The sequence below is a fragment of the Cicer arietinum genome, chromosome 8 (genome assembly GCF_000331145.2).
Source record: "Cicer arietinum cultivar CDC Frontier isolate Library 1 chromosome 8, Cicar.CDCFrontier_v2.0, whole genome shotgun sequence".
Lineage (NCBI taxonomy): Eukaryota > Viridiplantae > Streptophyta > Magnoliopsida > Fabales > Fabaceae > Cicer > Cicer arietinum.
In genome coordinates, this window is record NC_021167.2 from 7,786,082 (window position 1) to 7,809,381 (window position 23,300).

The 23,300-nt window shown below is 27.9% G+C and overlaps 3 protein-coding genes and 1 long non-coding RNA gene across 4 annotated transcripts; 1 reads left to right on the forward strand and 3 right to left on the reverse strand.

The window, feature by feature from the left end:
* Window positions 1–11,298: 11,298 nt before the first annotated feature.
* Window positions 11,299–12,297, reverse strand: LOC101515300 (protein PAM68, chloroplastic). The gene is made up of 2 exons (XM_004512354.4): window positions 12,081–12,297; window positions 11,299–11,900 (listed from the first exon to the last, which is right to left on the reverse strand). The coding sequence occupies exons 1-2, from the start codon at window positions 12,126–12,128 to the stop codon at window positions 11,349–11,351; spliced, it is 600 nt and encodes a 199-aa protein (XP_004512411.1). The 5' UTR covers window positions 12,129–12,297; the 3' UTR covers window positions 11,299–11,348.
* A 434-nt stretch (window positions 12,298–12,731) lies between these two features.
* Window positions 12,732–15,550, reverse strand: LOC140918975 (uncharacterized). Its single transcript, XR_012161475.1, has 2 exons — window positions 15,165–15,550; window positions 12,732–13,041 (listed from the first exon to the last, which is right to left on the reverse strand). It is a non-coding gene; the product is annotated as an uncharacterized lncRNA (long non-coding RNA).
* Window positions 15,551–16,970: 1,420 nt separating this feature from the next.
* LOC101515628 (histone-lysine N-methyltransferase ASHR2-like) lies at window positions 16,971–18,363 on the forward strand. Its single transcript, XM_004512355.4, has one exon. The coding sequence runs from the start codon at window positions 17,119–17,121 to the stop codon at window positions 18,160–18,162; it is 1,044 nt and encodes a 347-aa protein (XP_004512412.1). The 5' UTR covers window positions 16,971–17,118; the 3' UTR covers window positions 18,163–18,363.
* Window positions 18,364–19,955: 1,592 nt separating this feature from the next.
* LOC101488383 (growth-regulating factor 5-like) lies at window positions 19,956–22,943 on the reverse strand. The gene is made up of 4 exons (XM_004512357.4): window positions 22,810–22,943; window positions 22,444–22,696; window positions 21,927–22,344; window positions 19,956–20,669 (listed from the first exon to the last, which is right to left on the reverse strand). The coding sequence occupies exons 2-4, from the start codon at window positions 22,637–22,639 to the stop codon at window positions 20,243–20,245; spliced, it is 1,041 nt and encodes a 346-aa protein (XP_004512414.1). The 5' UTR covers window positions 22,640–22,696; window positions 22,810–22,943; the 3' UTR covers window positions 19,956–20,242.
* Between the last annotated feature and the right edge of the window lie 357 nt (window positions 22,944–23,300).

Here is a 23,300-nt window from a genome sequence, read left to right on the forward strand (position 1 = left end):
ACATTAAAAATGTTATAAATAGTATTTATTAAATAATATAATTGAAAAAAATAACATAAATTGAAAGAGTTATTCGTTTTGAGCCACTTTCTTTTGACGAATTGATCACATATTGTATAACAGAGGGAGTATTAATTTATTTTGAAATATAAAGTGTTAATATTAAATATATCTATATACAGTGGATAATTTATAAATAACTACATACAAAATTTACAATATTAATTTATATTATCAACTTTTATTAATATATAGTAAAAAACTAAACCATGTTTGTAGCGAAGTACAAAGGAATTCTTTTTAATTTGTGTAATAGAAGGAATAGAGTTTTGAGTTAGAATGATGTAAAATCAATCTATCAAAATCAATTTTAAGTTCTGAAAAGTGATTATCAGATAGTACGAATCTCAAGTCTAGATAACCACATGTTAATTTTTCCATAGTGAATCCAAATATTCCCTATGTGACATGCTATGATTGGTTTTGATATGTTTTAGATGAGAATAGATGATTGAGATATTTGATCACGAGATAGTGACTTATTTTATTAGTTTTAATAAAAAAAAATCATCAAATATAAAATATTATAAATAGTTTTTTTAAAGACATGTGATTTATATGATATCTCACTCGTACCTTGTTATTGCCCATTAAAATTATGGAGACTCACATGATCATCACATTGTTATTTGTTAATTAACGCGTTTACTATACAAACTCTTTTTCAATGAGCACGAACAATAATGGACAACGAAACATTTAGGGTGAAATTAATTGTTATTGAAATATTTTAATTTTGTTCGATTAATTGTTATAGAGATATTCTTTCCCTCTTGATTGAGTATTCATTTACTAAATTTTGTCTTTTTCTTCTTTTAGTAAGAAAGTTTAATTTAATTTTTTAATATAAATAAAAAATTTAAATAAAAGTTTGAGAGAAAGTTTTTTTGTGTTTTAATGACTAAGAATGAAATAAAAAATAAAGAAACAAATGGTGTGAGAAGTAGAAAAGAAACAATGTAGTAAAGCAAGAATAAAACACAAGATACAAGTATATTTGAACTACATGTATTCTAAATATCTTTAATATTAATGTTCTATATGCATAATTTCTTTTTGTTATATGATATTCTAATTTTCTTTGATATTAAAGTTATATATATATATATATATATATATATATATATATATATATATATATATATTTTTTTTTTTTTTATATACACTATATATATAAAAAGAAAATATATATATATATATATATATATATAATTTCTTTTTGTTATTACATACACTATATATACAAATAGAAAAATTATCCTCATATACTTCAAACCTTATTTGTCATGTTTATTGTTTTTTCTCCGGCTCATGTGGCTTTCAAACCTTATTTGTCATGTTTATTATTCTTTTTCTCCTTCAATCTTCAATATTAAAAACTATAAATCCAAAATCAATGAATAAGAACGAAAGTATCATAGAAAAATTAAGAGAAACTAAAAAGGAAACAAACAAAAAGCAAAGTAAACAAAAAAGAGAGAGATGGACATAAGTCGTTTCCTCTGTCGGAACGACAACCATCGCTTTGACTGTCGTGCGGCCAACATCGCAATGCATTTCCTATCTATCTTTTCCTTTTCTTTCCTCTTCCTTTAATAAAAATAAATCCTTTTATTAAAAGTTAACTAAATGTTATATCTTTTAATATGAGTTGTCATGATACAAGTTGTACAACTTGATAGTTCCAAAACTAAATTTTATAAATAAATTAATATGAAATAAACTTTTAAATTTGATTAATTAGATGTGACATCTTTTTAATCATTTGAGTTGTTGAAACACAAATTGTACAACTTTGTGATTTTAAAACTCTTTTTGTATAGCCAAAAATAATAAAAATATTCTTATACAAATTAATTAGATGAAACATCTTTATAATCCTTGAATTTGTGAGACACGAGTTGTACATCTTGATAGTTTTATAACTCACATTTTAAAACAATTATTCAAATTAAAAACTCATTTTTTTCATCAAAACAACTTTTTTTTATCAACAAATAAAATGAATTTTCTTTAAAAACAATCAACACATCCGCATTTTCTACACAATAACTATGTAGGTTTGATTTCTCTGTTGCACCTAGAGATACGTAGGAGAAATAACGCACCTGCATAATAATCAAAAACTTGTTCTTTTCTCGCTCTATTTTAAGTACTCTTTTATTTTAGCATCACAGTTATAAAAATTATATTCACATTTAACTAATAAGGAGAAATACATAACAAAATTTTTTGCACAATTAATTATAAGTAACCAATTTTTAACAGATGTCATATTATGCTAATATCTTCCATACACATAACTGAATCTCGAATTTTAAATTTGGTTTCAAATACCATTTTCTATTCTTAAGAGTTTTTCAATATTTTTCATATTAAAATAAATTTTGGTGGCGACTATATTGAATTCGAGTTAACTTCAAAATTTTAGGTTACGACAATTATCATTAAATTAATTTTGAATGAATTAATTATGTAAAAATATTTAAACTCGTTTAAATAGGCATTTCTATTGTGCTTTTAACAAATGAACTATCTACTTAGATGATTGTTTAGTAAATGAAATGACTTTCTTTTTTAACTTTTTGCAATTCTAAAAAATTATATAAAAAATAAATTACTATTGTTGAAATGTAATGAAAATGTTAAAGGTGTGGATGGACTTGGAGTTAATGTAGAAACGAGACAAATATGTATTGAATGTAAAAGTGCAAGACAATGTTAAAGGTGACACTAACTATGAATGACTATATTAGGGAGAAGACAGCACAGGCAAAAACGCATGTGTTGGATAACCAAAACTAGACTTCTACAAAACCAAAACTAAGTTGCCACGAAGATAGAAGAATACATGACATTGTTGGGCAGCATCAACATCAAGTAGTAAGAAGAAAACACGCATTATCTACGATAATAGCCGAATAAGCAAATGTCATGGTGGATTTTGTAAACTATGATGCATTGGCTAGTACGATGAATTTTGCATATAAATGTCTCACATACTTGTTTTTATATATGCACAATCAATCAAACAAATCTATTATTATTTCCTTCCATTATCTTTTTGCTTAATTTTACTTATAGCTTTGATAAAATACTAACAATAAAAATCTAAAAGTTATCGTCGATCACTTAATTAAATTTTAATGTGGACAACATGCAGCATATTGAAAATTTTATTGATGCTAAAAAGTATGAAACTTTTTGAAATGTGGTGTTGTACGATTTATAGTTGAAACTTGTTTTATATCTGATTTTCAAAAGACCACACTGTCAAAAGAAAAGAACAAATTAACTAGTCTCTTAGATTCAAATTGAACAAAATAAATAGATTTTTGGCGACCACACTTTAGTTTATAGGAAAAATTAATTAAGTGTTGTGAATATTATTTTTACCTATATAGAAGGCAGAAGGCAGGGTTGGCTCAATAAATTTAGAGGTCTAAAACTATTTTTGAAAACGATTTCATTTTTTACAAAAGTTAGACTTTCTTAAATGTGAAATAATAACAAAAAAGTTATGAATCTTACGAAAATAATAATAATAAATTATTAGTTATACATATATCACAAATAAAATTCAAAAGGTACATCATTTATCATTTTTAAAACATACAATAAAAACATACTTTAATTATCAAAATTATTTTAACATAAATCCTATAAATTTCGAGGTCTTTGGCAATCTATGAATAAAAGCCTTCATGCAAAGATGATTCTTACCTTAAAAGGAGGTGCACACTTCCACAATCATTTATTAGCATTACAATAAACTCCACGGTTCCATCAAGTGCATATAATCATATTTTACTTTTTCTCATATACAAAATCGGTTAGAATAATAAATTAACAAACAGACAAACCAAAAAATTAAATTAATGAATCATTAATATATATATCTAAAATAAAGAGAGAAATAAAAATAATATGCCTTCCATGTTAATTAATAGGTATGTAGTAAATTATAAACTATTATAATTTTTTTTCAATTTTTTATAAAATATTTAAAAAATACATAATTAATAAAATATATATTTCTCTTTGAATAACTAATTAGAACATAGACCATATTTCAACTAACAATAATTATAAATTTCACGAGAGATAAATTACAAATTAATTACAGATTAATTAAAGAGATCTATTTTCGAGAACAACGTAATTTTTTATTTTATTCATCTCAAAAAATGTTTTGCGTAATTTTTAAGAGTAAAAAATTTGTGATATATAACATTCCCTTTTAATTAATAGATCAATAAAAAATATTTTTCTAGTAATTAATAAACACGTATTATTTTTTAACTAATTAATTAATTAACGACAAACATTTAATTTATGTATGATTCACATAATATATTATAGTTTTTTATAAAATATTTAAGACAGACATTGTTAATAAAATATCTATTTTCATTTAATGAATTGATTTTGAAGAGTTTATTTTTTAAGTAATTGACCAGTAAAAATATGTCCATTTGCATAATTTATATGATATATTGTAGTTTTTTAAATTTTTTAGCTAAATAATACCCAAAAGACATACGGCTAAAGAAACATATATTTCTTTTTAAACTAACCAAATATATAATAATATAGTAATGTTCAGTGAAGAGAGATATGAAGTAATAATATAGTAACGTTGGTGGAGAGAAAGTAAATATATATATATATATAATGGAGAGAAAGTAAATTGATATAATATCTCAAAAAATTATCATTTTTAATAGAATTTTCATTATTTTTCTTAGTTGTGCCATCTAATAATATTTTGTGATATTAAAATAATTCAATAGTATAATTGAAAAAATAATTAAAATTCCACTGAAAATTAAAAATAATAGTTCTTTTGAGATAGTTTTTTTTAATATAAATCTTATTTATAAACTACAATTTAGTATATTAGATCAATTTAGTTTGGATTTTTATGAATAAATATCTAAACCAAATTGAATGTGTTCTAATTGATTCGATTTAATTTTATATAACTTTTGTGACTGAATCTGAAACAAATTAACTAACTCAACGTTACGCAAATTGGTTCCATTCAAATGGTCAATTATGCTTTTAAAAAATAAAATTATAAAAAAATTGTAATTATTTATAATACCTCTGTTGCCTCTAATCCTTTATGACACCAAAATATAATCCAAAACAGTGAAGAGACTAACCAAATCAAGCAAAACAGAAACAAACTAGCTAACTGAAATAGAAACATGTGCCAAATAAACAAAGCTAACCAAATCAAAACAAAAATAGAAGTTAACTTATGCATGAATCTTGTTCACGAAACTCTTTCAGTGATCTAAGTAGTATAATTAAACTTTACATTCGAAGATTGTAATGTATCTTTTTGGTCAGATTTAAAAGAGAGATCAATACACATTAAATTTTTTTTTTCAAAATACATTGAATCAAAAAATTCGGGATATGTGATCGAGTATTAGGTTTTCAAAACTGAAATTAATCAATTGAACTGATTACTTATGATTTGATCTTTGGATTTGAATCATGCATAGTGTGACATTTTGCATTCACACGATCTCGCTGATCCGACTAAGACTAAATAATTCAAAAAAATTAAAATATTTTGAATTTTAATTCACACTAATATTTTAAATTTTAATTCACACTAATATTTTGAATCACAATAAATCATTCACACTTTTAATTTTGCATTCTTTAGACATATTTTGATTTTTTAAAACAAAAAATTAAATTTCAAGGGTTTTGACTAAACAAAATCCAAGTCATCAATCTTGATGGTCCGACTCGATTTTTTACTAGAATGTATAAATAATATAATATACTCTCTCTGGTCACTATTATAATAAAAAATAGTTACTTTAATAATTATTAAAAAAGTTAATTAAGTACAATTATTTTTTTATATTTAATATAAAATATAATTAAAATTTATTAAATTATTCATTTGAATGTCACACTCCACTACTGCCATTAATTTTTTTTATTATTATTAAAACATTGTTATATCAAGAGTATTATCATTAAATGAGTCAAACATAATTAATTTTTATTTATAATAATAATCAAAATTTAATACAATCTTTTTTATAATAATGATAAGAAGAAGTATTTTATAGGTCAGTTTTGCTCGGTTTGCTGGGTTCAGTGGATTTACCCACCCCCATCCACGAGGCATACATAGTAAATAAAATATTGATGATGAGTAAAAGGTTAATTGATTTTTGAAATGGTAAGCCTCGGTTATATTAGTTTTTGAATTTTATAAATTGGTAAATAAATTTTCTAATTTGTCAAATATTAATTAATATAATTTATATTTAAATTTTTATTGTTAAAATTGTGACGTGACACGTTAATTGAATATGTGATCTCTTTTGTTCAGATCTCATAACAATGTCATTACAATATCAACTCATTTTTATTTAAAATATAAATATTTTATAGACTAATTTATCAATAATTAGTCAATGTATAATTACAATTAATCACAAATTTATTTATGAGATGAAAAAATTTAATTAATGAGTTTGGTCATGAAAAGATAACATTAATGTGTTCAACGCTAATATTCAACTATAATATCACATAAAAATATTTAACGACAAAATTTTTAATAATAAACTATTTGAATTGATATTTTTGAGTAAAAAAAGCTACAAAATTGATATATTTTATTTATATTTTTTTTAATTTTTTATTTATATTTTAATTTAAAAATATTAATTATTCCATAGGTAGTTAATAGGTTGAACTATCTAGATTATTTGGAAAAAAAATACATCTAGATTACAACTAATTAATTCAATTAGCTAGAAGCATCCTACTAGAAGTGAAAACAATTTCTAATTTTAATTAAATTATTCCATTGTTTCGAAATTGGAAATATAAATATCATAAGAAGGTTACGAATGTTTATTATTGGCTGGTCAAATCCTTGACTCCTCCAAACACATAAATTAAACTCGTTTTCTTTTTTATAAATAAACCATGTAGATGTCGCGATATTTCACATTAAAAAAAAAAGTGATGCTATATTTTCCGGAAAAATTTGATCTTTTATTTATTTATGAATTGTCAAAAAATATAATAATATGTTAGTAATCATTAATCATTTTTCTAAAAATAAATACGCTCAATCTTTTACCCCTATTGACTATTGTTATTTGAGTGCAATTGTATGTTTATATGTTATTATCATCTTTTTGTTATAAATTTTTTAAGAAATTTAAAAATAAAAATTTCAAATGAAAAATTGATTTAAATAAATTCTTATAAAATGTATTTTATCATTTTGGTATAATTTTTTTTAAGAATAAATTTTTAAAAAATACTTAAAATTATGATATGTCATTTTGAATAGTTTCTCTAAAAAATAATTTTTGAAATGTATATTTTTTAAAATGTGATTTTTATTAACTTCAATTTTTTAACTATAAATATCTAAGTTATTAAATATCAAAATTATTTTTTAATTTTTAATAAATAAGTTTGAAATAACTTCTATTATTTTTGAATAAATTTTCAAGAAAATCATTTTTAGAAATATAAAATTAAAATTATTTCTTAATTAATCTATAAGAAATTGGACCTTGAATAGAGACGAAAAAATATTGCATCTTAAATCAGACAAAAGTTCCTGGACTGTTGTAAATATTCGATGCTACATTTCTCTACAAACACTGCTTTATTTGACTAGTAAATAAATGTTACATGCATTATAGTATATTTCTATAAATAACATAAGATCATGAATGTGCAAAACCAAGGGTGGAAAAAAGGAATATATGATAAAAGATAGCTAGGAAGAGATTGATGAAAGGAATATACTGAACCGTTGGGTCCAATCCAATCTGGTTGCACGAATGAAGTGCAAATGGGTTAGAGAATCAAAATCAAAATTGAAAGAAGATTTTACAACAATCTTGTCAAAGGAACAACTATTTGTACCACAACTAAAAGGGTTTCATGTACAATAATTCATAGTAAGAGCATAAATCCCTCGGTCAATTCGATGTATCTATCATATATTAGGGTTTTTTTAGGCTTAACCGTTAATCCACAAATAAATAACGATATTATTAAATTGAATGTAATGTTTTGAATTTTTGTATATATGTATCTTTTATTATATTTTTCATCTTGTCAACGACAAAAAATATATATACTAGATTGTATAAAGAACATGTCATCTTAGGTTGTGCATTATATACAAATAAATTTAAATAATATTAAAAAAACACTAAAAAATAACGTGAGAAATCAAAAATTGGAGAAAACTATCATCATTCTCAAATGACGACAAGAGAATAACACATAGATTTGTCTTACAACACTGTCTAAAATAAATATTTAAACTACATCTCATAACATTATAACATAAAAGTAGAAGACAAAATAAAATAATCAAATATTAGTTTAAAATATTTTTCACTTGTGCGAATTGTAAATAAGAACTAGAACCATATAATATATTTTTGAATTTACTGTTCGTATATAATTTCAAGCAGTGTTAGACATTTTCAATTCCTCAATTTCAATCAAACCTAATATTTCGAGAAAATACGAAATTAATAAAGACAAATCATCAAATAGCAATATATAAATATTTTATTTTTTTTGAAAAAATTAATTAACAAGTAAAGCTAATCGATTAAAAAATTATTTAATCGAATAATAAAGTCATGTCATTGAATAAAATTTGACTTCGACCCATTTTGAATAAAACACAAGTTCTTAAAATAGAAAAATTAAGTAGTAGAAAGTATAATCTTCATACATATAAAATTATAAGTGTTAATCAATGAAAAAAAAATCAATATAGTAATTTTGTTTTTAGAGATAATAAATATGAGTTTGTTATGAACGAGAGTTAAATTTAACGGAAAATGTTAAACTCTCACAACATAGTAAATTCAAGTTTGAATTTTCACCAGAAAAAATATCCATATTTATTTTACGCGTCTCAAATAGAATTACTTTCGGTATAAAGAACGTATGAGGAAAAAAAAGTGAATTTATGTATGAAAATATAATTTTTTTAAAACAAAATGAATTATAAAATGAATGAATAAAAAATATACCATGTAACAAGGTTACCCAAAAAAGAGACATTAAGCTTAATAATTAACATGCATACAAATAGTGCTACCGGCTATTGTAGGTTGCCAAACATTGGCTGCAAAATTTAGGTACTCATTCATGGAAGTGATGATGTTGTTATAATGCTTTGGTTTACTTTTAACCCACACTTGTTATTTTTATCTTTTGCTTTATTCCTAGTGTTGAGGTTTAACCCTCTTTTTAAGCAAAGAATGCTTGGAATACAGAGACATTTTAACAACCCAAATATAAAACTATACTTCAATCTCTTTGTGTCATAATCTTAGGGGTTATACTTTAGCTAAAGAGGTTTTCACCTGATCATGTTATTCAAAAGAGCATATATATATATATATATATATACACCAATGTTTTCGCCTTCACAATATAAAATCCAAATTGTTTTATTTAAAATTTAGGATAAATATTAATATTGAATATCATATTTTAGATTCAAATTCATAATCTTGGGATTATTTACAAATATTTTAACATTTCATTTTAAAAAACTCTAAATTACAACTACAATATATACGAGTGTTTCATTTTTAATTAAGAATGTTCTGTTTTTCTAAGAACAAGTAATAGTAGGCAACTATCCATTAGGCTTATAATATTTGTGTTATGAAACTTTCGTTTTCTATGTATTTCTTTTTATTCCATATTTGAGAAAAATATTTATAACAATGAAGTCTTCACTGTTACATTTATTTATGATATTTTCATTCTTCTTCTACTTTGTAAAAATAGTGAATTTTTTTTCTTTCATGAGAATGAATGGACGGTATGCTTATCCCCTAAGTACGAGGTTTGATTCTCATAAATGCAAAAATTCATTATTTCCACGAGGTGGAGGGGGCGAGAATGAATAAGTGACGATACTTATCCCTTAGATATTGAGTTCGATTTTTACGGAAGACAAAAATTCATTATTTCCACGAAGTAGAAGAAGAGCAAAAAGGTCTTCATTAACAATGCCGCAACAGGACTGAACTGAACTGATACAAACGGTAGTAGAATGAATGGGTCTTCTAGATACCAGATTCAATTTCTATGAAAAGCGACAAAAGCTCACTATGTTCACAAGGTGGAAGGGAGATCGTAATTAATATTAGTAGAAATTTCAAAAGTGGATTGTATCATGCAATTTCTTGAATAAAGAAATTACCTAAATGTAGTGTTATTTGTTATTTAGTTGTTGAACATTTGGATGAACAAAAAGGAATACTTCAATAATCAATTTCTTTTCTATATTGGTTTTTTTTAGTGAGACAAGATTTAAACAGTTCATGACTTACTAAACCCTTTAGAGAAAAGAAAAGAAGTTGATGCAAATTCCTATGCAAAAGTAATTTGACTGATTTGCAAAGAGGCATATATGCTACTTGTGAATGTTTACTTCTTATGTAAACATACTTTTTGGTGAAGGAAAAGGACATAGCAATTCAGCTCCCTGTACAACATAGACATGATGAGTCAATGTATGTTCAGTATAGATAGAATTGCACGTGTTTTCCTTTTCCATTCTCCACTGCCATGCCTTGATAGGTCAACAATCTCTTGCAACTTCTGTATCAATTTAGAGATAAAAATATATTTCTATAGAAATTTTGGGAGACATAACTAATAAATAAATTCAAACTAATAGCTAAACTTTTTGATGAAGTTATTATCTTATTGCTAACATACAAGCCAATAAAGCTGCTGGTTCCAGATATATTTTGGTCTTTTAACACGTAAATATAGAAATTAATCATTCAATTTAAGTAAGACTACAATAGACAACAAAATTCTCTCGAAAGAGTTTCAATGATGTTGTCTCAAATGAAGTTAGAATTGACCTAAAATACTCATCCTAATGATATTGAGTCTTCTTCACAAATATTTTGATTGTGTACCAAGTTGTATTCATAAGATTATTTTTTATGAAATGCAATAGTCAAAAAGAAAAAACCCTAAATTCCTAACTCTTAAGACTTTTACCAACATCATGGTCTAAAATAGAGGTGAAGCATGAAAATAAGTTGATTCCTTCTGCAAAAAGACTATTAACTAATATAATTAAAGATAAGATATAAGATTGATTAGATGAATAAAATACTAATAATATTAACAATATACTAATTATTGAAGATAGAAAAAAAAAAACTAATATAATAAAGTGACAATATAAATAATATATATAGGCAAAAAGAAACAATGGGCTAATCCTTCCGAGACCCACTTCTAAATGATTGCCAAAAAACAGGCCAATTCTTTTGGGCTTCAGTCCAGCCCAAAAGTGAACCTTCTCTCAAAGGATCCCAACTAGCAGAAACAATCCCATAACTCACTCCCAATAAAGCTGACCCAAAAAAGAAAAAAGAAACAATAAAAGGAACCCAATTAGGCACATCAATTTTCAAACCAACCTTAAGATAATAAAAAAATGGGAAAAACAAAAGCCCAATACCTAATGGCACCCCCACAGACAATGCCATTCTACCTATCATTCTGTTTGTCACTACTTCAGGAATTATCCCTTCCTCTCTCTCTTCTTCCTCTTCCTCTTCATCATCTTCTTCTTCTTCATTGTTCTTTTTCATATTCTTTGTCTTGTTCTTCTTCTTCTTTGGAGAAGGACCAAACCCTTTTGGACCCTTTAAGGTTGCATGTATAGGTACAAGGTTAGAGAAGTGAAATTGTTGAGACTTTAAATCTCCACTCACATAATTGATTTTGTTAGTGAGTATAAAAATGTTGTTGTGCCTAATATGCTGCAATCAATAATAGTATAGAAATCAATACAAAATATATAATATAATTGTGTACATTTAAGAAACATAAACTTTTGAGTCCTATGTAGTACTAACTAAACCTTAAAATTGGTTGGAATTAATTAGAAATAAAACATTATTCGAAATTGTTTCATGAAATAGAGAAAATAGAGAGAGAACCTTGTGGAGAAATTGTGAATTGAGAAGTGTGGGAGTAGTTGTGGTCATGATTTTGAAGGTGTTGATGGATCTGGATTATTACATAGGTGGCAGTGGCAAAAGATGTTTATTTAATTTTTGAGAGTAGTTAGATTTTGAGAGGATAAGGTTTTCTGAAGGATATCTCATATCTGTTTCCCTTCACTGTTTTTGTGTCACTCCGGGAATTTGCTTCACGCCAAATATACTTTATTGGAATATAAAATACGATTTAAATATAATGTTATATAAATACACTGAATATCATATTTTTTATTAAATATTAAAGTGTTATATTTGTATTTTATTTTGTGTCGAGTTTTATATTTGAATAATAAAATATATATTAGAATATTGTATTTGTATTTAAATTTTATATTCTGATAATATTAATAAGTATATATGTCAAGATATTATATTTATATTTTATTTTATGTCAAGTTTATATTTCCATAACATTATTCAGAAAATATGCTGCATTTTTAAACCACGGCGCACTGTATGTAGTCTCATGAATTAAATTGAAAACATAAATGTAACACATCGTTTTTCAAAGCGTGAGTGTATTTTTTTTTCAAAAGGAATTAAAATAAAACAGGGAAATAAATAAGGTAACACACATTTGGATAAATATTTAAGTCGTAACGCAATGACAAATAAGTCAACAGAATTTACGAGCAGCAGAAAAATTCTCAATCCATGAATTCAAAATATATTCATAACAAAAGTAGTACAGTCTTCCAGTTTAAAAATAAACACAACCCAAAAGAAAGACATCCGTTCCCTCTGTGACAACCTAGTCTGATCATTTTACAAAACAACTAAACACCCTGAGTGATCTTCACGCGCCCCGTGAGATCCTCCTAACGTAGCTGCAGTCAAGCGTCCCCATCTCCATTCCCGTCCGTAGGGTACGAACTGGTAGGATCGTCCTGATTCTCATCTGAGGGCAAAGCCCAGATTTCCACAATAATTGTAAAGGGTCACCAACCGAAATTAACAGATAACACATAACATTTAAGTTTTAAATGCACAAAATAACCTTTCAACTAAGCATGCACCTTAAAATGATTTTCCATATGCTAAAAGTTCATATAATGTTTGCCAATTAACAATGAACTCAAAATGAAGTTCTCAAACCATCAAGTAATACATAACTGACCAAAGCATTGATAAATCAATTGAGCAATCGATTATCTAACTCAAAATAAGGACTTTTGCTGAGTTCCTGCCTCTCTGCCAATCGATTTCCAAATCGATTTCGTAAAAGATTTTGAAAGATATATTTATACAATCGATTGGCAAATCGATTAGGTTAAAACAGTGAACTTCATGCAACTCATCCAATCGATTGGGAAATCGATTTCCCTACTTATTCTTCCAAAAAATACTTAAACTAATTCAATCACATTCATACATAATCCCAAATCTTAACACTTAGCACTGATAACGCAATCGCTACAACAACATGAGTTTCGAAATAGTATTGCAATCAAACATGCTATCACCAAATTCCAAAACATAACACTTAACACTTATAACACAATACTACAACATCATGGGTTTCGAAATGGTATTGCAATCAAACATGTTATCACCAAATTCCAAAACATAACACTTAACACTTATAACACAATACTACAACATCATGGGTTTCGAAATGGTATTGCAATCAAACATGTTATCACCAAATTCCAAAACATACACTTAACACTTATAACACAATACTACACAGACAAAATGAACCAACAATTCACAATTTAACAGGGTGTAGTCTCTCACGGACAAACACATGTGCAGTCTCTCACGGACAAACACAATTCACCAAGAAACGTAAGTCGTAAACGTACCACCTATCACGGGTCAGTACTGTTTACCGAGGTGCCACCTATCACGGGTCAACACAACTTACACAACGTAAATCGTAAACGTACTGCCTATCACGGGTCCGTATCGTTTACCAAGGTGCCACCTATCGCGGGTCAGCACGATTTACCAAAACTCACATAAGTAAACAAGACATTAAGAGATTCCCCATTCTTAATTCTTATTTAACTTAAACTAGGGCGTAGTCTCTCACGGACAAACCCCTGTGCAGTCTCTCACGGACAAACATAAATGGTTTTCAAAACAAAATGTTAAGTAACCGAGACATTAAGAGATTCCCCATTCTTAACGCCCAGTTAACTTAAACGATTTTCAAAAACAAATATTAAGTAACCGAGACATTAAGAGATTCCCCCTTCTTAACGCCCAGTTAACTTAAACGATTTTCAAAAACAAATATTAAGTAACCGAGACATTAAGAGATTCCCCCTTCTTAACGCCCAGTTAACTTAAACGATTTTCAAAAACAAATATTAAGTAACCGAGACATTAAGAGATTCCCCATTCTTAACGCCCAGTTAACTTAAACGATTTTTCTTTAAAACAAAATATTAAGTAACCGAGACATTAAGAGATTCCCCATTCTTAACGCCCAGTTAACTTAAACGATTTTCAAAAACAAATATTAAGTAACCGAGACATTAAGAGATTCCCCATTCTTAACGCCCAGTTAACTTAAACGATTTTCAAAAACAAATATTAAGTAACCGAGACATTAAGAGATTCCCCATTCTTAACGCCCAGTTAACTTAAACGATTTTCAAAAACAAATATTAAGTAACCGAGACATTAAGAGATTCCCCATTCTTAACGCCCAGTTAACTTAAACGATTTTTCACAAACAAACACACATTAAGTAAACAAGACATTAAGAGATTCCCCATTCTTAATACTCATTTAACTTAATGGTTTTCAAATTCTACACAAAACAAACTCAAACAAATTCTCACATTCAATTCATAATTCACACCAAAACACATCAATCAACAAACATCAAGTATGAACATGCCAAATACGATGAACACAAATCAACATAATAAATTTCATTTATTCAAAATCTTACATCATAAGGTAAAATCATTTTTCCCAAAACAATACTCCAATCCTAACACAATTCGTTTCCACACAACCACAGATAAGGCCCTAGATGCAAACTAAAAGTTTGGAAGGAGCCCTTACCTTAACGTTAGCTTTAACGTGGGTTTCCGGTACCGCGAGTAAAACCGGTAAAAATCTTCGCTCGCAACGTCGCCTCCAAATTGGTCCCATAGCACCGTAGCGTGGTAGTGAGCAACTTTCTCTTCTAACTCTTCGCGAAACGAAGCTTAGATCTAGAAGAAACAGAGGGGTTTGTGTTTGAATCTCAAATACCGTTTTTCTTCGTTTTTGAATCAAAGAGGAAGAGTGGAGTTGCGAAATCCTTGTTCTAACACTCACCCAACCTTGGGTTACTAGTCTTGAAGAAAAGAAAGCAACGAAAATGAAAATGGGAGAAGGAGGGAAAAATGGTCGCGGGTAGCAGAGGAAGAAGATGGAAAATCGGATTTTCCTTCCTTTCTTTTTCCTTTCTTTGTTTTTCCTTCATTTCTATTTCCTTATTTCCTTTATATAATCTTTTCTTTTCCTTTTCCTTCCTTCTAATTTCCTTTCTTTTTCCCTCCAACCAAACATATATATATATTAAATATAACTTAACAAATATCCCAAAATATCTAGATATTTGTTAAATTACCATTTCACCCGTAACGCATTAAATTCTACGTAAAGGATTCTCCGCACTTAATTTAAATTTATTTATCGACGAGTAATTCTAAACGGCGTCAAAATAACTTTTTGATCATATAAACTCCAAAATATTATTAACTTTGGCTAAAAGTCTCCGAGTCAAAATCCAAAATATATAAAATACATAAAGTGTACTTTAAAATTATGGGTCTTACAATAAACAAGTCTGTTTTTTTTTTGGTTTTTTTTTTGTTAACAATGATATTAGTGAAAAAAACATTAAAAGTGCATTTGTTACTAGATATTTCATCCCAAATATTTATAAATAAAAAATTAATTATTGGTTAAATTATTCTTTATCGTTTAATGTTTTTTAGATTTGGTTTTGGTTTTATAACCTAAATATCATTAAAAAAATATTTTAAAATAAAAATCAATTATATTTAGTAATAAATAAATAAATAATCAATAAGTAACACCATATTATATTAATAACAAAATACATAAAACTTGCTAAGTATTATATTAGTAATTATAACTTTTTTTTTATAAAAGCATTATAATGTTTCTGCATAAAGTGAAGGTTGAATTGTAATATTAAATATTAATAACATTTATTTCTTTATATGTTTTATTACATTTAATTTGTGTAACAAATAATAACTGAAATGAATTGTTGTTAATACAAATAGTTGGACTTTCTATTTACGAATTCAAATCCCGAAATTTAGAATTAATAAGTTATAAACAAATCTTATTGTAAATCTTTAATAAAGTTGATAGTTCTATCTAATTTTATATAGTTGTGGGTGTTATATTATAGGTTAAAGTCTCTTAACTTAATTTCAGGTAACGTTTTAGTCATCTATTTTTTTTTTTTCCGACTTAGTCCTTTATTTTAATTTTAAATGACAATTTGATATTTTATGTTTTAAAATTTCAACAACGTTATCCTTTTTTAAACAAAAATTCAATCAAAACTCATAAAATTAATTAATTATATTCTTCAATATAATACAAATTTCATCAAATCCGTAACGCAAAGCTTCAAATAAACTCATATTTTCATACTTTATTTGATATTATTAGGAATAAAGGACTAAATCGAAAAAAAAAAAAAAGATAAGAGACTAAAACTTTACCTGAAATTAAGTTAAGGGACCACAAATGTACTTTAGCATATATTATATTTCATTTCATGTAGATAAATTATATTTTGGCACTAATATTACATGTCACTGATTTCTATTGAGATCTGTAGATGCTTATCCTCTTGCTCATTATCTGTCTTCAATCATTATGCCACATGCCACCATTTTTAACATTACATAATCTTGAAACATGAAAACTTGTAAAGAATTGTATTAATGCAATTCAACTTCAACCATAGTAGAGATAATAATTAATCATGGATGCTTCAAACTCTCCCTTGAGACTAGAACATATACCTTCCAAAGGTAAAGGCCTTATAGCAACAAAACCTCTCAAAGCTGGCCAAATTGTCCTCACTGAATCCCCTCTTCTTCTCTACTCTGCTTCACCTCTCTTCTCTCAACCTTCTTATTGTGACAATTGCTTCAGAACCTTACCAACACAAACTATTCCATGTCCTTCTTGCTCTCATTGCAAATTCTGCAGCCAAAAATGTCTCTATATTGCTCTCAACTCCTCTCACTCTTCTTGGTCATGTCAAACACTCTCATATCTTCAAAATAAAACTTCACCTTTATCTACACAACCCTTTGAAATCCAAGTTCAAGCTCGTTTCATTGTTGCTGTTTACAATCTTTTAATGCATAACCCTTCTCATCTTAATATTTTGCTTTCTCTTCACGGTGATCCAAATGAAGCTATACTTGATTCTGCTAAGTTTCTTCATTCTCTTGTTTCACCATTTTGTCAAAAAAACATGATTTTTTCAGATGAACTAGCTGCTAAACTCATTGCTAAAGAAAGAATCAATTCTTTTTGCTTAATGGAACCTTATTCTCAAAAGGGTCCTCAAAGATCCATAAAGGGTTATGGAATTTATCCAAAAGCTACTTTTTTTAACCATGATTGTATTCCTAATGCTTGCAGGTTTGATTATGTGGATAGTAGTGATGAAAATAATACTGACATTGTTATCAGGTTGATTAAGGATGTTGATGTTGGAAGTGAGGTTTGCATAAGCTATTTTAGGATTAATAAGGATTATTCATCAAGGAAGAGGATTTTGATGGAGGATTATGGTTTTGCTTGTGAGTGTGATAGGTGCAAGATTGAAGCTAATTGGAATGATGATGGAGAGAGTAAAAGTGATTTGCCACATGTGTGTTTTTTATCTAAGTATGTTTGTGATAAGAAGAATTGTGCAGGAACTATGGCTCCTCTGCCTCCTAAAGATGATGAAGCTTCTAATGTTCTTGAGTGTAACTTTTGTGGTAATTTGAAAGTTGACAATGCTACTTAGTCTTTTTTAATTGAACTTAGCAATTTTAATTTATGTTGTTTCTTTCTTTGAAGGACTTGTTTTGTTGGAAATGTTTGTGGTAATTTTTAAAGTTATCAGTTATTATCTTTTTTTTCTTTCTGTGTTTACATTTTGTTAGAAATGTGTGTGTAGTGATTGTACTTGATTAGAGAAAGTAACATATTGCAATTTTGTATTGTACTTGATTGTTTGAGAAATGTCCTAACTTTTATAGTAATCATAATCAATATGAAATTGTGTACTTTTGATTGTTTATGTACTTTATATTTGAGAATCAAAGCATTCTAAATGAAAAATTGGAAATTGAAATCAATCATTAGCTTTTAGGATACTTCTTTAACTTTCATTAATTATTTATGACTTATTTATATTGACTTATTCAAGTTTATCAATTTGCATAGTGTTTGTGAGAGTTGATTATATAAGCGAATTATAACAAGGTGTGTCCCATTCATCCTCCTAACATGCTCATTTTGAATAATTTAATAAATCCTCTCAAAGGTGAGAATATTTGTTTGGAGGTTTCTTTAAAATAGACTATCTACTTCAATTTAAATAGCTGTCCATGTGAATGTGATATCTTTTAAATACATTGAAGTTCAAAAGTATCGCTAAAATACAAGATATCACAACTGTATTAGTACCCTCTACATTAACAATTACTATATCTACATCATAACATAATAATAATAATAATATATAAAAAAGTATAAGAAATACAAAAAAAATGAAATAAATTGAATATGAATCAATAACTATATTAAGATAACCACAAAACTATCTCCAGAACTCTATACCAAAGGGACAATGCAGAAATAAATGGTTTGAAGTTTTTCACAAGAAGCATAACACAAACTGCAAATTGATACCAAACAACAACCTCTTATTCTAAATTGATCATCAGTGAAAATTGATAGCTTCTTTTTTTACCTCCAATTTTTTTTGAATTAGTCAATCCAAAAGTACATTTTGACAAAAAAAAAAACCTCAAAAATAATTAATTCAGGCGTGTGAATTAAATTTTTTTGAGAATATACAGAGGTGGAAAGATACAACTAGACCAAGTGAACTTAGCCTAATTCAACTGAGATGTAGCTTGGTTGAAAGAAAGAAAAAAAAATCTTTCACTAAAGGCTTTTAATTATTTTGTTAGGGTTATACCATGAAAAAATATTAGTTGAAAGATATCAACCTACTTAAATAAACCTTAATAATTTGAAAAGTTTGGTCTCGATAGTTATATATGAAGGATACTTTCATCTACCAAAAGTAAATAAAATTATCAAAAAATGATTTTAGAAAAAGTACTATTCATCTCATATCCAAATTAAACTTTTTGGATAACTATGAAAGAACATTTATACTTGTTTCCTTCCATTGGAAATTAAATAAATGGAAAAAATAGTGTAAATAATTTTATAATGAGGACAAAATAAAAGATTAAAAAAAACAAAAAGGAGAAAAAGAGAATGTGGACACAATACCTCAATATGAAACATTAACACCGCCTCTATAGTATACCTCGAAGAACTCAAACTCCAAATTGAAAACACTTATTAATAAGCCAACAACCACTGCATTCCACATTTATAACCCCTGTCCTGAACCAAGAAACTTATGAAAGCACCACTTCACTGCAATGTTAAGCATCTAAAATCTAATGCAACCAAACAAATACACCATTTGCCTTTCATCTTTTTAAAAGATCCACAAACATGTAAACAAGAATGTTACTACTCATTCAGAATCATTCATGCAATAATTAACCATCATTTTTGAGCTGAAAATACTCAATAGTATACCACCAACATGTGTCTAACAATCACAGGATTTTGATCTTAAAAGACAGTAGTCATTCATACATACTAAAAGCAACATATCAAGAAAAAGGAAAGCATAATCAAATGTTACAAAGTTTACGTGTAAATAAAGCATAACATAACTCCTTCAAGTATACAATACAATAACAACAACAACATTGAAAGTTGAAAACTAAACCATGATTCCCTTATGTAACAAAGGGTGGAGGGGACCATGTAGTGATACTCTTTTGAAAGCTTCATAAAGTACCATTTGAATCAACATTGGCATCCGGGTCGGTGTTAAAATCCTTATTTGGCCTATACTCGATGGCGGCGGAGGAGGCTAAATCTTTCTTCCAGTGCCAGTCACTGAAGAGAGACTGAGGGGACTCATAGTCCTGTTTCAAACTACCTGTTGAACATAACTGACTGTTAAAGACGATTTCCTTGGACCTTGCAGCGTCGAGGCTAAAAAGCTCAGGTTCTCGTGTTGTTCGCTGTTGGAAGTAGTTGCCAGTCATGGTGGTAGAACCACTCCTTGATTCGGAGACGGTGTTTGATGGAATCTGAGACATATTATTATACCACATGCCATCTGATGTAAAATCGTAGCCTTGATACTTCACAGTGCCGAGATCTTTCTGTAAAAGGTTGTGCTCATCTGCTTCGGAGTTCAGTCCAAACCTATGATGGAGTGTTTAGTAAACATCGTGACGCTGCATTTATTTCACTTGTGCATGATAGAAAATTACCAACAATTTTTTAAAAATACTGACGAATTTTTTTTTTTTGAAAGGCCTGTGTGGATCCAAATGCCCACGACAGCTTAGTGTTTTCAAATAGCGGCGATAAAAGCGCGCTATAGTGTAGCGGAATTTTCACAAACCGTTCTTACTCTGCGATATGCGATCTAGTGCAAAGTGTCGTGATAGCTCATTCAAGGCCTAGAATTGAAAATTCACATCACCAGATAGCTAAAAAAATAGCACATTTCAAATTCCCTCACCAACTTATCACATACCAACTCAAACCTATAAACCACCTTTTATGGGGATAATCATCAACTAGCAATCACCAGTTAGATGCTGGTTAACCAACATGAAATTACCTATGCTTAATTGCTTTAACTGTATCACACAAAAACATCAATTCTCATGTTATTGCTTCAGTTATGCAATCATCCATAATTCCTTTCATTTCCAACCTTATCAAATCATACCCCCATACTTCACTCACATCTAACAAGGCGAACTACGCACAATACCTCTTAAATTTACTACTGGTATCAAATAAATGTGAAAAGAATCTCAATAAAATATCAGAACCCATAAAAACCGCATAGTACCAAGTCATGATTTCAAATGAAAATAAAGAGGGCAATTCAGGTTAAAATAAAATCAAGAGTTAAGTAAATTTTAGCTGATACACTGCAGACTAAATTAAATTCAATCCATAAAAACTGTTACCAAAGCATACCTGATTAAGTGAATAGTACTACATTTTTTTCAAACTCACACAAACCAATTCAAATAAAATACAAACCTAACTCCAAAACTATGCCCAGATGACTTGTACCTTACTCTCAAAGTCTCACCCCACACAACACATCATAGGGATCCACATGTTATGTAACTTAGCATCACAGCTACCATGTTTAACATCTAATAAAAATATAAAATCTATTGCAAAAACAAAAAGGGAGAAAAAAAAAATAACAACACTCCACTAGAAATCATGGCAAATAATTTCCCCAAAACCCCACAAGTCAAAACAAAACACACCAAAAGACATACAATATCATATTGAACATGTCAACCTAAAACAACAAATAAAAACATCAAAATAGTGAAACTCACTCACAACTACACCAAAAAAAAAACAAAAAAAGAAAGTATTGGCTCATTGAAAACAATAAAAGTAAAATGAATCAATAAAACATACCTATAAGGTTTCTTAGAACCCTGAAGAGGAAGAAGCATAGGGTCCATGTCGGGTATTGTGTTCCCAAGAGTGAAACCTAAACCTTCACGTGTACCATTTGTATGCAAAGGAAGTGTATGAAAGGTTGAATTTGAAGTAACAGAAACAGAACCAGTACTAACAGTAGTAGTTCCAATAGAAGAAACAAGTTGTGAAGTTGAAGAAACAGAAGATGAAGATTGAGATTGAGATTGAGATTGAGATTGAGAAGAAGAAGAAGAAGATTCCACAGGCTTTCTTGAACGGTAACGACGTCGTATCATATGACGGTCACAGTATTTAGAATCAGGATGAGCATCCCTAGAACATCTCCATTTTTTTCCATCGGTTCTTCTACACCTACCTGGTTCAGGGTCAATTTTCTTCCCATAATAACCCACTACAAAAAAACAAAAAAGGAACAAACTTTAACATCATAAAAAGCAAAATAAAGATAATAATGAAGATTAACGTTGTTGGGTTGTGTTGTTTTGTTTACAAGAAGAAGGACGGTGAGAAATGAATTGAAGACTTTTCCGAATAGGTAGGAGAAGGTCTGGTGGAACCGACAAACCAGCTTTGAGATACTTGAAGATGAGTGCTTGGTGTTCAAGTTCTTGCCACTGTGATACTGTGAATGGTGGATGAGTTGTTGTTGGCCACATCCCTGATGGCGGTGGTGGTGGAACGCTCATTCTTTTGGGGTTTTTTGTTTTTTATGTTGTGAGAAAGATGGAGTGAGGTTGGTGAATCTGGAAGAAGAAAAATTGCATTAGAGTTAGAGAGAGAAGAAAAAGGATAATTATAGAGAGAGAAATGAAGGTGGTGGTGGTGAGGGTGGTGGAGGAAAGGGTGGGGAGCTTACCTTGGAGAAAACCAGTTGTGCCATCATTGGTAAATGGGGGTGGAATTGGTTGTGAATTAAGGAGGTTATTACTTATTATTAATTAATGTCTTATTATTATATATATTTGGTTACTGTTATTAATTTTATTTAAAGAAAATTAGGATGTATAAAATGAAGAAGACTTTAAGATTCATTTAATATGAGTTGAGAAGAAAAAACATATATTTAATTTTTGTTTTTTATAGATTTTCTGCTCTGTAGGTTGAAGAATTGGAACAGTAGTAGAAGCATGAGATTTTTGAGTCGGCATATGTAAATTGTAATAAGTGCATCCTTAATAAAGATGTCAAAAACAAAAAGAAGTAGACACCTTTAATAAGGTTTTGCCTAAATTTAAGGCTTCTCAAAGGCTTAATGTTAGGTAGTGGTTGGTGTTAATTTTAATTTAGTAGGAAAGTGGATTTGATGATTTTTTTTTTATAGTTAATGTTAGTAATTAATATTATTAG

Bases quoted from the DNA above. Each gene is read 5' to 3' on its own strand.
- LOC101515300 (XM_004512354.4), bottom strand. From the start codon at position 12,128: ATGACCACAACTACTCCCACACTTCTCAATTCACAATTTCTCCACAAG. The intron at 11,901-12,080 runs GTTCTCTCTCTA...TATTGATTGCAG, and splicing joins ATTCACAATTTCTCCACAAG to CATATTAGGCACAACAACAT.
- LOC101488383 (XM_004512357.4), bottom strand. From the start codon at position 22,639: ATGAGCGTTCCACCACCACCGCCATCAGGGATGTGGCCAACAACAACT. The intron at 22,345-22,443 runs GTAAACAAAACA...GTTTTTTTGTAG, and splicing joins TTCTCACCGTCCTTCTTCTT to TGGGTTATTATGGGAAGAAA. The intron at 20,670-21,926 runs GTATGTTTTATT...ACTCCATCATAG, and splicing joins GGTTCTAAGAAACCTTATAG to GTTTGGACTGAACTCCGAAG.
- LOC101515628 (XM_004512355.4), top strand. From the start codon at position 17,119: ATGGATGCTTCAAACTCTCCCTTGAGACTAGAACATATACCTTCCAAA.